The 15,591-nt window shown below is 48.5% G+C and overlaps 1 protein-coding gene across 1 annotated transcript; it reads right to left on the bottom strand.

The window, feature by feature from the left end:
- Window positions 1–242: 242 nt before the first annotated feature.
- Window positions 243–15,215, bottom strand: LOC144947201 (guanine nucleotide-binding protein G(t) subunit alpha-2-like). The gene is made up of 8 exons (XM_078876389.1): window positions 14,745–15,215; window positions 12,253–12,295; window positions 7,602–7,743; window positions 6,127–6,284; window positions 4,818–4,946; window positions 3,146–3,275; window positions 1,772–1,925; window positions 243–557 (listed from the first exon to the last, which is right to left on the bottom strand). Exons 1-8 carry the CDS (start codon window positions 14,860–14,862, stop codon window positions 367–369), a joined length of 1,065 nt encoding a protein of 354 aa, XP_078732515.1. The 5' UTR covers window positions 14,863–15,215; the 3' UTR covers window positions 243–366.
- Window positions 15,216–15,591: the final 376 nt, after the last annotated feature.

Consider the following 15,591-nt stretch of genomic DNA (forward strand, 5'->3'; position numbering starts at 1 on the left):
GTAGTCCACGAAAATCTGCCTAGAAATGCACGCAATCATTAAACTGTGTCTTATGCTTCTCCGTATGAGTATGCATAAAAATTACTTTAAATGGTTTAAATTACCGCAGAAGAATAGGGTCTGTACACTACACAAATTAACGTGCACTTGAGGAATTTGTAATATTCACTTGAGCCTCAATCTCTTTTAAGGGAAGCCTCTGGCTATTGCGCAATCCCTCTAAGCTATCAACAATGACCAATACCGCCATCTCAATGTAGCTTAACATGAACGAGCCGACACGACGCTGGCGTGCATCATTTTGTGCCTCGCGTCATCGCGGCGTTTTGAAACGAACCGCGTCTTCCGAGCGAAGTGACGCCCGACTCAGAAGAGGCCGCAGTCTTTGAGGTTGTTCTTGATGATGATGTCGGTTACTGCGTCGAACACGAACTTGACGTTCTGGGTGTCAGTGGCGCACGTCAAGTGCGAGTAGATCTCCTTTGCCTCCTTGCGCAGGTTCAGGTCCAGGAACTGGTTCTTGATGTAGGCTCCTGCGTCATCGAAGGTGTTCGGACCTATGGGGGCACAGGGGCAGCGTTCATCAGTCCTGGCTCGGACTGCGAGCTCCGCCAACCCGATGTCATGAGCGGTGGTGATGGTCACAGGCAGATCACCTTTGCTGCGCAAGTGGCAATACAAAGCGACATCTTAAAGCTTTTTTTGGGGTTAGATCGCGTAAATGTGTAATGTGTCGTTAACCCACCACCACCCAACAGCCAGTTACTAAGGTTTGTCAATTCGTAAATTGTAAATGTGTGTGGGTTTGCCCTCCAACACACCAGTGTGCTGAAGGAGTAACTAATTGTCACATTTTGTTTACGTGACAAAGCTTATGAATTGGCTGTGTCGGGTGGTGGTGGGTTTAATGACATTCATATTTACGCAATCTAACCCAAAATAAAAACGTTATTATTGGTGAGTACCCTGGGCTTGTAATCCAGAGGTCGCTGGACTTCCTGCATCACTGGGCAAGCCTTCTCAACCCCCTGTGCCCCTCTCCACCCAGCAGTATACTGGCTACCTCGACATTACAAGTTCAGTTCGTCAAATAGCAGGTGGCTTATGGTCGGGTAAAGTGTGGGAGCTCCCAGCTCCCAAATACCCGCTTGGAGGGGCTCTCCAGAGCTTCCTACTCGTGGAGGCCCTTACACCAATAGTGGCGTGAGCAGAGCAATTGCAGAGCTGCACCTTTACCCTTCTCTGAGCCCTGCCTGATTGGTGTTCTCAGAATCAAAATACGTATTTATACTGGAGGAATCCAATGAGCTATAAAAGCTCTTATTTCACAGATGTCCAGGAGTTTCACTCTACAGCCAGTGGTAAGGACGACAGGGATTACATCCTCACTGCTTATTCTCGAGGTTGCTGGTAAACAGGGAGGCAGCAGGTGACTGGTAACTGCAGTCATAGCGGGAGGTTTGGTGGATGTGGTGTACCAATTGCGGAAAGAGTTTCTGGATCGTCGGCCTGCAACAGACCCGGCTGAAATTAGGCCACGTGTAGGGCCCATTTATCAATTAACTGCTGTACAAGCGGTCCCCTCTTGCCGTGGCAGTTGTTAAACCATACTTCCCCACGCCGGTTCGTGCAGGCTGGTAAACGCGGGGGGAGCGTGGATGTGGAATACAACGCTATACTTTGCTGCACTGGAAAGAAGAAAGCTCAAGATCGGGCAGGATGGGCCGAGGATGGAAAAGAGAGAGAAGAGAACACGTGACGCGCCACTCACCCTCGTAGTCTGGAAAACAAATGTTGAGGTGGACCTTCTTCACCTTCTCCTCGAAGAGGTCTTTCTTGTTGAGGAACAGCACTATGGAGGTGTCGTTGAAGTATCTGTGGTTGCAGATGCTGTTGAACAGGTGCAGGCTCTCGTGCATGCGGTTCTATCGAGCAAACAAAACGAGAGGGCGCTGTGTCATAGAGCAGCGATGCAATCGAACACCCCCACGAAATCACCGATCAGAGATTTGCCCATATATGGTATTACGTTCATCGAGATAGATTGTGATCGATTCCGCTTCAGTCTCTCCGTAATAAACAAATATTTAAAATTTTGCTGGTTTATCGCTGTGTCGATGCATTGCCAATCGATCAGTGGGTCGAGTAATGATGTGACTAATATCAGCGAGATCGGTGATTCCCTCGCAGTCCGCTTTGATTGTGACCACAGCGCCCGCAAATTGTGTTGTACGCACTCACGTGATCAATATTAATATGCAATCGGACGTAAGAATTGCAGTTTTGTATGCACTCGTTTAATCAAGCTTAAGATAAAAACGGAGTTCAGAATCCAATGCTCCTCATTTAAAAACGGGCATTAAAATATAAACAAACATCAAAACCACCGAGATAATCAGAATTTGCGAGTTAATCGCTGCGTCGCATTGCCAATCGATCCATGACCCGAGTAATGATGTGACACACGCCCCGCCCCCTTCATTTGATTGGCTAATATCAGCGAGATCGGTGATTGCGTCACAGTCGGCTTTCATTGTGACCTCAGCTGTTGCCACAGCCACCAGCGTGCCCCGCGCTTTCATTACGAAGAAGAAGACTTCGTGCCACCAGCGGCTACTCTCAGTTTGCTTTCGCATGGACAGCAACGTACAGTATGTACGTTCGTATGGATGTTGCTTAACTTTATTTACGCGCCGTATGTTAGCCAACCGTGCTTTTTGGCCTACTGTGAGGCTTATGAGAACGGCTACGCGGATAATATGGCAATGGCTTGGGTGGAGAGGCTTCATGTCGCTGCTGGACGAAGGATGATGATGACGACATTGATGACGATGGTGTAAGGTACTCGTTGGCTTAGATCGCGTAAATATATAAATGTGTCGTTAAACCCACCACCACCCGACGCAGCGAATTAGTAAGGTTTGTCACGTAAATAAAACGTGCCAATTCGCTACTAGTTCAGCACACCGGTGCGTTGGAAAGTAAACCCACAACACATTTATATTCACGCGATCGAACCCAAAAACCTCGATTGTGGATAATAATGGCCGTGAAAGCCTCCTGCTACGTGTGAAATCAACGGAGGTGCGAGTGCGGCACGTGACGCCGGCGACGCGACGCGGACCAGCGCTTCGATGGACCTCACCACTTCGTCGTCCTCCACGAGCACCATGTCGTACGCACTCAGCGCGCCGCAGAAGATGATGCAGGTGACGCCCTCGAAGCAGTGGATCCACTTCTTCCGCTCCGATCGCTGCCCTCCCACGTCGAACATCCTGCGTCACGAGCACAGAGAATTGTTTTTGTTTTTTCCCACCAGGTAAGGCCCCGCTGAGCTGCGATGTATCTCTTTTTCAGAAGCGACCAGGCTATTACAAATGGATAAGCTCAACGAAGTGGGGTTATCGTCATCATCATCAGGTGCAAAATTGCAGCAGCAGCCAAATACTCTAAACACGCGTGATGTTGATTCTAAACGTGAAGGGGGGGAAAAAGGGAGGACCCGGAGAAAAATCAACGCGACCACGTGGAGAAGGACAGGTAAACTCCAAATATATATACTCTTTGGTTCTTTAAGTAAAGTCACGTAGGTATACCTACGTGAATTTACCAAAAGAACAAATGAGTATGGATTCCTGCAAGCTTCAATCCAAATATGTAGCAGGCGTCAGGGTCGGGATCGAACCCACGACCTCCTGTATGCCAGGATGAGTGCAGCTGGAACATGACGGGGTCTGTTGATCCTTTACCTTGCTCGGGGCGGAACAGGACTTTCAAATACCTTTGGCGGACCACGCTAGGGTTGCCACCTCCGATGTATAAAAACAAAACTGGGAGATATAAGGGGAAGAGGAATATCTCACAATACTGCGAGACGAGACACTTGATGTGTGAATACATTGTCAGGATAAATATGTCGTAACCCTCCACCACCCGACACAGCCAATTAGTAAGGGATTTGTCACGTAAATAAAACGCCAATTAGTTGGAGAGTAAATCCACAACATTTACAATTTGAGTACTCAAATTGTAAATGTTGTAGATTTACTCTCCAACACTGGTGGGCTGAAGTAGTAACTAATTCGCTTTTTTTTACGTGACAAATCCCTTACTAATTGGCTGTGTCGGGTGGTGGAGGGTTACGACACATTTATACTTACGCGATCTGACCCAAAAACCTTTATTATGTATAATATTGGTCGCGAAAGCCTACGTGTTCAACTGAATGCATCGTCTTGAGTAGTAGGTTAATGTTATTATGTAACTGACATAAAGTGGAACTTTTTATGTCCTAAGAGATTTCCTTGAACATCTTGAACATCTACCCCAAGAAGAGAACGATCCTGGAAAAACCGGGACACGTGGCATCCCTAGTGCCCACGTGACTGCAAACATATCGATAAGTAAACCATCGACTTTAAGAAACAATAAAAACACCACATTCTGCATTTTCAATTGTACCTACATAGATATATTATATGTACACGTAGAGAGAAATACAGAGAGATGTACACACATACACGGAAATCATACATACATCTTTTACAATCGTTGTTTGCGTATGTATTGTTACCATATCCGTGTTTTTGTTTGATCTCACACACCGATTCAAGTCCCATTTGAAACCCTTATTGTCGACTTCGGCCTTTTGGTTTTGGTGTGCTGTCTGCCTCGCTAGGTAACAATATTCTGAATTCGTTTTCTTTGTCTATGTCATTGCTGTTGTCTTGCGAGAGCGTCGTTGTGAGATGTGCTGTGGACGACGCTCTACATGAACCAAAGCATTGCAGCCATTGTTAATGGAGAGTCGACTGCACCTGAACTGCAGGTCCTTGAAGCAGAAGGAGTCCTCGATGATGCCGGTGGTCTTAACACGGGAGCGCAGGACGTCTTGCTCGTTGGGCAAGTAGCCTGGGTCCATCAGACGATCCAGATCATTGAGGTAGCTGACGCACAGGGAGAGGAGGGTCAACCCACATTCGAACCCAACGTCGTTGATTCATCAGGGAGGCAGAAGCGGAGGAAGAAGAAGGGCGGAAGACGCGGCGAGATGAATATCGGAGAGTTCGGAGGGCACTCCACCGCAGCCGCGGTTGGCCACGTGCGGTGCGGAAGAAGTTCAACGTACATACGTTCAACTCGGGAAAGGAGGGATTGGGAAGCGAATATTGAGAAGACATTTCTCCAGCAGCGGCACGTTACAGATATACGGCAACAACAACACAGCAGCAGCAATCGAGGAAAGCATCGCCGAGTCTAGTTTTGCTGGAGGTTCCTTGCATTGGGGGATGTTTGGTAAGTTATTTTAATGAGTACGAAAAATAAGAATAGATTTTAACCTTTCTGGAAGTAAAACAGGTGTTAGGATGTTCAAACACCAAATAGAAACCTTCTTGCAAGGAATCAAGTCTGCATTAACCACACGTACTTTTTCGTGAACATGCAAACCAACACGCTCTGATAATAGTATATGCATTGTCTTTTAAACTGATTGGCCTACACCAAAGACCGCCTTCTTTATGGCCGAGTCTCACCAGTGTCAGATCAGAGAACTCCAATAGACGGACAGCACAAAGACGATGCACGTATTAGAGCATGTATTGTTTGGGGTGAGCAGCTATTTCGGATATATTTTTTTCCAGTATCAAAGTACTGCCAATAAAGGTCCCCGTTATATTTTCACGAGCATTGTTGGCATGCGGAAGGAAACTCGAGTACCCGGAGAAAACCCAAACATACACGGAGAAAACAAAACAGACGGATCACAAACCCACTTGCTGCACTGCCACTTCCTGGTCACCTGGTCACCCAGAAGATTTGGCGGTGTTGTTGGAGAGTACGTTATCACGGCATGATCCATCAACTCTGCCTCCAAAGCAGTGGACGACTGTCAATCCACTGCTGGATGAAGGCCTCCCCGTGCCATGCCAGTCACGGGAGTTGTTTCTCCGTACCTTAAGCTGATATTTGATGCACTTCTGTATACATTTTCCTGAATCCAGGGCCCCCTTTACGCTACTCGAGGGCCCTGATTTACTGCTCGATAAATCATGACACGCCTAAGTGCCGCTACCGTGCCGCCGTGTTCACGGGGGCTCTGTCTGCGTGTCGCGAGGAGGTTCTCACTAAGAGGCAGAATCGTTGAGCTGGTATTCGGACGCCCGATCGAAGCTGGCCTGCACCCCGGTGTCCTTCCACAGGCGGATGATGATGGCGGCAAGCTCATTGGGCATGGATCCCTCCTCCAGTGAGTCGGCAAGGTTGAAGAGCTGCCTCCCGTCAGCCTGGACAGCAGCAACAGCAGCAGGGGAGACGCACTTGACGATCACCCTTTTGACGAGCGATGGCACAAATAAAGAGACCTTCCGTGCCGTGCCTCCGCATATGAATAACTGTGTTTTAGCCATTGGCCGCTTGGATATCGAGATCAATATTATCCAGCAGCAGGGATGCACGCAAGCAAACTCTGGATCGGATTCGGCCTTCTTGGTGGTTACAAATTTGTCATCCTCAGAGAACTGGCGGGACATCAAGGACGTGGGGAATAGTTCACGGAACTCTGAAGTACACGTGTATCTTTTTTTTCCCCCAATGCAAAACAACATTTTTATTGCATGGTGTTAAATGTTATACGGATGACACTGGGGAACATACCGATCTAAACAATGGGGATCTCTATTCACGCAAGTAGCAATAATGTGCACATGCACTCACTGTGTGATGCCATGTTTAGTTCATTTTTAAAGGGAGCCCGCATTTTGTTTAATATGCCCATCCAGACACCTCGATTTCAGAGGAGGACACAATTGGTGGTATAGTTTTCACCAGGTGGGGGCATGCGGGTAAATATATGGACGGGGCACGTCGGCCCGTGGCGGTGGGGAAAGCGGGGAGAGAGAGGGCTTCATGTGCAGTGGCTACGACACTCGTTATCATGAGCGAGGTGCCTTTAATTCCCCACTTGTGGGGTCCAGTGGCCCAAGTGGCCCCCGATCACCAAACCGCCACTGCCCGTAACCCGAAATTGATCGCGATAAGCAGCAACACCGACGTGCCGAAAAAAAATGTTTTTTTTAGTACGTGGTGATAATAACGACGCGTAACTTTTTTGTTTGTATCGTTAAAATACAGGCGATTGGTGTCTACGTCCCTCCCTCGTGCATGGGGTTTTAGTGGGCAGCTGAAGCGGGCAGCTGGCTGAGTGTAACTGGCTGGAGGTGTCAGCTCTATTCGTGGGCAGCTGAAGCGGGCAGCTGGCTGAGTGTAGCTGGCTGGAGGCGTTACAGCTCTGTTAGTGGGCAGCTGAAGCGGGAGCTGGCTGAGTGTAGCTGGCTGGAGGTGTCACAGCTCTGTTAGTGGGCAGCTGAAGCGGGCAGCTGGCTGAGTGTAGCTGGCTGGAGGCGTTACAGCTCTGTTAGTGGGCAGCTGAAGCGGGCAGCTGGCTGAGTGTAGCTGGCTGGAGGTGTCACAGCTCTGTTAGTGGGCAGCTGAAGCGGGCAGCTGGCTGAGTGTAGCTGGCTGGAGGCGTTACAACTCTGTTAGTGGGCAGCTGAAGCGGGCAGCTGGCTGAGTGTAGCTGGGTAGCGGGCTGGAGGCGTTACAGCTCTGTCAGTATCCCCGTAGTCGATGCTGAACGTTTCCATGGCTCGGACGATGGCGAGGATGGACTGCAGCGTGTTGCTGTAGATGATGGCCCGGAATTCCAAGCACTCCGCTTCTGAGTAGCCATTCTTGTGGATGATCCTGCACGCACGCGTGTTTGTGTGCGCGTGTGGTTTTTATTTTTGAAACGACAGAAGAATTAACAACGGCGATGTTCGGGCTCTGGCTCTGAGCGAGTGCGGCGTGGGAGGGCGCATAAGAGACGGCGCACACCAACTCATCCCACCTGGCGAAGCCCCCGAGCGAGTCCCCTTCCCAGGGGTCCCTCCTGACATTGTCAAAGCATTCGTGACTGCAGGGATTCATCTTCTTGGTTCTTTCGGTAAAGTCACGTAGAAGGAAAATAAAATAATAAAAATAAAACATAATAAAATAATTCTCACGACGTTTCGGCCACAACGCAAGCAGCTGCTTGTAATAATTCTCACGACGTTTCGGCCACAACGCAAGCAGCTGCGTTGTGGCCGAAACGTGATAATTATTTTATTGTTTTATTTTTATAATTGTATTATTTTCCTTCTACGTGACTTTACCGAAAGAACCAAGAAGATTGTCAAAGCACTTCATTGCATTTTACACTGTGCCCTAGGTGACAAACCACCATGATGTTGGTATCCACCTCTCTGCAAGTTGGGATGTTTCATTCCCAAGAGGTCTGAATTTGCAGTAGTTGAAGACAGAGCCGGGCTGATACCTTCACAATTAACTGCGGCGTTGCGCGAAAATGTATTGCCTCTCCGACATTACTTATTCTTGTCATGAATCAATGTTCTTCCACTCACAATGCGATCCGCTCTTATGCAGACGACAGTACACACCATGCATCATCCTCGTTTGAATCACGAGCTGAGAGTAATCGACATTCAGCTGCTCAAGGTGCAGATTGCTTCACTATTTTAATCACCACGAACTTGAATGCAATTCTTGATTGTGGGGTGATTACAAAAAATTGTGTCAACTTCAACCAAAAAGCAATACCAATTATTACCACGTGTAATGTTAGCAATACCACAGTTAGTCCCATCATAATCAATCATCTTTCATTCATTTCTATGTAATAAACGATTGTTCGTCTGTCTGTAACGCAGCGGCTGATGGGGGGGGGATGACGTCACGATACCTAGGGTGGTGAGGTGGCGCTAAAGGGTGATGACGTCACGTTACACTGGGGAGGGAGAGAGGCGCGATGACGTCAGGAGACGCTGGGGAAGTGAGGGAAAGGTGTGATGACGTCTCGAGACACGAGGTGGAGGAGAGGCTTGATGACGTCACGCAAGATTGGGGTGATGTGGAGGAGGGATTGATGATGTCACGAAACGTGGAGGACGTCACACAACACAGAGAACAGAGGTGAGGCAGCGACGAACTCAGCCTCCCCTCTGATTGCGCAACCCCTCAGTAACTAGATAGAGCGCGGGCAATAAGCGCGTGCCTGTTACTATCTCAGTATGTCACCAATGTAATGTTTGTCGACCCCTTCATTTCATTTCCTCGCCTTCCATATTACAGGTAACTTATTTCACGTACCTGTATAAAGAGATTTAGGCTCGCTGGTCTCGTCATGAAACTGCAATTAAAAAGCACCAGGGGAGGCAGCTATCACATCTGCCTCACTGAGGGGGGACCTGTCTAACACACCCCCCTCGGTGAGGCCACGCCCCCTCAGTGAGGACACGCCCCTCAGCGAGACCACGCCCCTCAGTGAGGACACGCCCCCTCAGTGAGGCCACGCCCCTTCAGTGAGGCCCACCCCCCTCAGTGTGTGAATCTGGCTCTGACACGAGCCAGTGCCTCCCCAGCCATTGACCTCATCGCACGTCGCTGGTAAGGTATGAAAACATTACATTTCGTAAGACAGTCCGATTTGCGACACGCATTGACGTCCGTTTAAGATCAGGCCACCCCAACCCCGCCTGCTCTGATGAGTCCGGTGTGCCTGACACCCTCGATACCCCGTGGCAATGCCGTGCAGAATGTCAGAATGTTGCGATGTACGAGGTGAGGGAGGATGTGGAATAAAAAAATATATTTTATGTTGAAACAAGATAAGGCTCCGTTTATGGCTCGTAAGGCGTCAGAACGGCGACGTTTTGGCTAAAAAGGGGAGTAGAAAGGCAGCGAGTGCAATGTTTTATTTTAAAAGGTCAAGCCACTTTAGCAGCGGAACAAAAGGTAAGCAAAAACATTACGTGAAACATCTCTTTAAAAAAAATGCTTCGTGTAGATTTTGGTACGAAGAGCGTTCAGTGCAGTTCTGTACACTTTACACTATTGGCTTATGAGTTCATAGCACTAGGGAACTGTTTTCCTAGCACGTTATAGCATTAAGAGTGTGAACACGTACTATATACTTATTTTACCATATTTCTAGCCTTTTTTGTGTGAAATGACAATATTGGGTTTCTAGCCCGTGTCAAGGAACGTAACCATCCCGCATTTGGGGTTCTCGCCAACACGAGCCACGGGCGAGGAGTCACCGCGGACAATGAGGCCCTCTCCCCATCTCCCCTCCTGGCGCCTCGAGTCACCGCCACTATTAACACCCGTGGCCAGTGCCGGGTGAAGCGAGGTCGGGGCCCGAAGCATATGATGTTATAAAGGGGCCCTGAATTTAAAAAAAAAAACTTAAATATTAAAATATAAATGTTTTACTTGCATAGTAAAGTAATTGTATTTTTTTTTATATTTGCCATACAGCCAGATAATACGACAAATGGCTAACCTTAAACACGCGGTCGTTCATAAGTTGAAGGGGGTATAGTACTATAGTAATAGAGCAAGTGCAGAACCACTGAACCGGAATTGATAGCTTGAAAGTATTTAGCGCGGGGCCCGTAGCATATGTAGCTACTTTTGCTAGTAGGATAATCTGGCACTGCCCGTGGCACACCCGTGGCACACCCGTGGCGTTAGATCCAGCAAAGACGTCGAGATTCTGGCTTGGAAGGCTTCAATATTGGGACAAAGGTGGCACATAACACGGATAATGGTTGGTCGTTCAAATAGATTTTCGTCTATTCCAGACTTCGAGCACTGCGGATTTTACGATTCATTCGTGTTACTTTGAGTAAGTTTAGTTTTACTGTGGCACATACGTACTTTAGGTTAGGCTTCATAGGTTAGAAAATGAATGCCCGAAGGCCCATAAGCCCCTCTGTAGGACCTAGGAGATGGGGGCCCCGTAAGGCCATAACTTTTCAGAGTATTTAACAATGTTATTATCTATAGTAAAACCATTAATTTGCTTGGCACAGTAATATCGTCTGACCTGCCACGGAATAGCGATATAAATGGTCTGGCTAAGGAGGCATCGAAGAAGCCTGGTTTCCTTTTCAAAGCCAAAGCGTCTTTTAAACTCTGAACAATTATTATAATTACCGCTGCTGTACACAGCCGCAGAACCTCCCAAAGTTGGCTACTGCTGTCATCTCGTGTGGCGGGTTCCCTGTTCCTACCTCTCAGTACTCGACAGAATTCAAGTTAAAACAGCCAGCTTGGTCGATGATCCAGCACCTCACTGATTTCACTCCAAGTCACTCGCTCATATTGCTACTATCGTGGCTGCTGTTCCCATGAACTGCATTGATTCCTTTTATCCATGTTAAGGACTCGGTCTATCAGACTGTTTCCTTTTAACATGTAGGCTTTCGCGACCAATAAATAATTTTGCGATCTAACCCAAAAACCTGTTATAGACTGTTTCCTGTCATGCAAAACTATTTGGTACTTATCGTTTGACATTTTGGGCTTCTGGTAACCTTTACTACGCAACTGGGAATTCAAAAGCCTTGCCGTGGAGTATTCTCTGAGCCATTGCCTGTACGCCAGCCAACCTTGGATAAGAGGACGGGAATCCCACAGGGACACCGGCTGAGATCGAAAGCCAAAAGCCACGAGAGTATCGAGGCCAGGGCCTAGAGCCATTTAGGTGGAGGCCAATGTCAAAGGTTGTTCCTCTAGGCTGAGACCATGGTCAAGGCCGGGCTTTCAAGGCTAACGCCAGGGTCAAGGCCGGGTTCTCAAGGCTGACGCCAGGGGCAGGGCCGGGTCGTCTAGGCTGAGGTCAAGGTCAAGGTCGGGTCCTCTCATCTGAAACCATGGTCAAGGCCGGGTTCTCAATGCTGACGCCAGGGGCAGGGCCGGGTCGTCTAGGCTGAGGCCAGGGTCAAGGCCGGGTCCTCTCATCTGAGATCAGGGTCAAGGCCGGAAACCTCTAAGCCCAGTCCTGGGACCTAGGCCACAACCCCGAGGCCAAGGAGGAGAGCTGAGGGCAGGTCCAGGAGGAGCTGGCCCCAAGACCCAGGAGTTGGTCTCAAGGACACGAGGTCGCTACTGCGGCAGCAATTCAGGTACAGTAACAATACTGGCATTACAGTTTATTACCCTGCTATGACAGTGATAATTAACTAACAAGAGATAATTGTGTACTTCAGACAATTCTAGGTCTTCAAAAAACATAACTATATAAAATATTGTTTCCCTCAACAGTAATATCTGAGTATATCAAGGAATTCATGTTTAACTTTGTTTAATATAATTAATTTATATAGCCAGATAGCAATCATCCATCAGACTAATCATTCTACTTACTTCATTTGCTTTACGATGGTACTTTTTCCAGATTCTCCAGCACCTAAAAAGACAAATAAACTTCAGTTAAATTCAGTTGCTAAGATTGTGCCTTCCATGCCCCCACACACAATGTTGAAGTCGGTTGTAATATGTATGTTGAACTTATTTTGCACCATACGTAGCCAACCGTGCTAATCAGAGGTGTCGATCCACTGCTGGATGAAAACAAAACCCAAGCCGTGTTATTGATCATAGGGATTGCTTGACCATACTTCACGGTGGATTAGCACATGGCAGGATTGCGAGACATGGCAGCAGCTCGCGGAGGCGGATTGATGGATCGACTTATTGGCTGCATTGCCATTTCATTCTTAGACTTTGATCCATAATTTGTGTAAGTGGCTTCAGCTGGCTCCCATGCACTGCGGCTAAAATAACGAAACGGTTGGACTTTTCCCGGTGACCCGTGGGTGAGTGGATTGTGAAAATGCGCAAAGGCAGCCGTGGCCGTGACGGATAGCAGGAGGTCTGAGAGCGCGCCAGATTAACACCTCGACTTACGATTCTAAGTTATTAATCTCCTAAGTGGAATATCTGCACACTTACGCTTGTGTACGGACGAGTGCCGGGCACATTGCGCGAGAACAGAGATACACCGAGAGCCCTGCTAACGGACATTCTCAGCGTTACAAATGTTCGCAGGGCAAAGCGTGCCTGGATAATTGTACGACACTCTTAAATTGCATTGCTTCATTCAGGAAAACACTGGACTTGAACAAACAGTACAAATATTACGATAAAAAAACATGAACATAATTATTTGTTTTCAATATCGTCTAGACATGGTTAACACTCGCGAGAATTATATTGAATCCGTTCTAAGTGTAGTTAGCTCGGTCGATGTGCGTTTGTTTCTCAACCGTTTGAGTCTCACAACGTCGAATGGTTGTTATAAAAAAAAATGGAGCAATCTGCATTATGTAAGCTACACTGTAGCGTACAAGAGCCTGCATGTGAGCTGACGATGACGAATACAACTGTGAATTTATCAGTGGGGGGGCTTTGGCCGAACACAGCACAGAACTTCGCCCACTTTGTACTAAACTGACATAAAATACCTTATAATCTTGCATATTTGAGTCTCTGGGGACCGATGTATATTGGCAGATATCTCCAAAGTCGGACGTGTGAACATCTACAGAAAACGCCATCACCTTGCACAAGTACGACTGCACTCTGTGTGGGCGGTTAATGGGTCAGGGCGGATACCGTCGAATATGCAAAGTTCCACTGGACAAACCTCTCCGCCAACTTTGCCAGACGAGCCGATCTGGAATATTGGCTGAGCGGTTTGGCCATCATCATCAGCCATGATCAATCAGCTGCTGGATGAAGGCCTCCCCAGGCCATCACCAACATAGCACCTCTATACAAGCTGACTTCATCGCTGCGATAGACGTCCTCTCGGATGTTCCTCGGAGCCAATCCTCACTGCGTTGACGAACTCTTAGTAATGTTTAAGAAGACTTGTTTAGTAAAGTAAATGTGTAAGAGCAGAGACAATGCGACATTATTTGCCCGAGACAATGTCACGAATAAAATTCAAGATCGAGATGTCACCACGGCCAAAGCTGTTGATGCCACCACACCTCATCAACGCTCTCTGCCCTCCACCAGATCCCACAGCTAATGCACAGGAGGCGTCCACCCTCTCAGATCTGCCCTCGCAGTATCCCACCATCTGCTCTTAGGTCTTCTCCTTGCTCATTTTTGCTATGCATAGTGTTCCCCTTCTTGTCTCTTTAGCATCTATCTCCCTAGCCAGTTATTTGTCACTTTATTGATGCATTTATATGCAGGGCGCACTGAGGTCCATTGTTTTGCAGGGTGCCGTATGAATCAAAATGCATTTTGTTATTGGTCGCCAAATTTGTGGAGTCCACTCCGATGCCGGCGACCGTAAATGGCCCTCCCCGTACGTGTCCCGCCAAGCGTAACTTTTTTTTGCATAATCGTATTTACAATACTTGCCAAGTGCCTTCTGGACATCACGTCAAAATTAGCCAAATTATTTTTTAAACTCGGCCAAATAATAGTTAGAAAATAATTGCCCCCTTCCGATGGAGCTCAAAATAAGATGTACCTCGAAATAAAACAAATTGCTTTAAGTGGATTTAACGGGCCGACATGTTTTACTAAATTCGCACGTAAAACAGCCATTACTCGGTACAAATAAATCCACACGTGCAACATCTAATACTGCGTAGGTTGTCGCGGTTGTTCTGTACAGCGCTCTGACGTGCTTTAGTATTTTTTACCGCGCGTTATTTGGCATAGTGTCTGACGTTCACTGCCACGCACTGCGTCTCTCAGGACACCGTGCCGAACAACACGCGGTACAACGGGCAAACACAGCGGAGCGCTAGCTGTACATCACAACATCTGGCCCCTGGGTGCATCACAATGGAACCCATCTATCGAGAGCCTCGCCTAGAAAACGCGCCAGTTACCTAATAGCAGGAGCTTCACCGTCCTCGCCTCCATTTCGGCATCTTCGGCGAGCTTCTTCTCTAGCTCCTTGGAGCGCTTGGCCGACTCCTTGTCCTCTGCGCTCGCGCCGCTCCCCATGAGGGATTCCTGCCGGCCTCCTCTCCTCTGCTGGTGCTCCCCGACGTCGCCCTGCCGCTCGTCCCTGCTTCCTTAACTGCTCCTCGCCTCTCCCCCGCCGCTCCCTCTCCTCGTCTGTCCTCCTTTCTCTCCTGGCCTTCCTTGGATGTCCTGAATTCCCAACGGCCTCTTCACTGTTTGCCGCGCTCCGTTGTCCCGTGAATCTTGCTGTTGTTCCCCTTCTGTTGCTCTCCTTTGGCTGCTCGGCTATAACCTGATGTCTCCACTTCGAGAGGCTGGAGGAGAAGAAGAAGCTTAACGGAAACGACGAAGAGAGGAGAGAGGATAGAGCCGCCTCTGTCGCCGTGCCCGACTTATCCGGCACTCCCTCCGTCCGGTCTGCACTAATCCGTGCTGATGAAGATCGCCGCTGCCATCGCTGCTTCTCCAAGGTTGCGGAGGATGGAGGGTGGATGGGTGGGCGGGTGGGTGGGTGGGTGGATGGAGGTGAGAAGGAGGAGACAGCGGAGGAGGAGGAAGCCACGCAGATCTACAGAGCAGCCTCGCAGCCAAACGTGGCCCCAACTGAGGCCACACTCCGTCCACCCAAGATGCACTTGCTTAGCGCTGAGCTGCTCAAATTTAGAGCCCTAGAGCCAAATCCAAGTTACCTGTTCCCTTACCCATCCCTCAGGTCTCCCTCCACCCACCACGGCGACCAGCCCCGACCATCATCACCCCCCACCGTCT

The sequence above is a fragment of the Lampetra fluviatilis genome, chromosome 44, assembly GCF_964198595.1.
Source record: "Lampetra fluviatilis chromosome 44, kcLamFluv1.1, whole genome shotgun sequence".
Lineage (NCBI taxonomy): Eukaryota > Metazoa > Chordata > Hyperoartia > Petromyzontiformes > Petromyzontidae > Lampetra > Lampetra fluviatilis.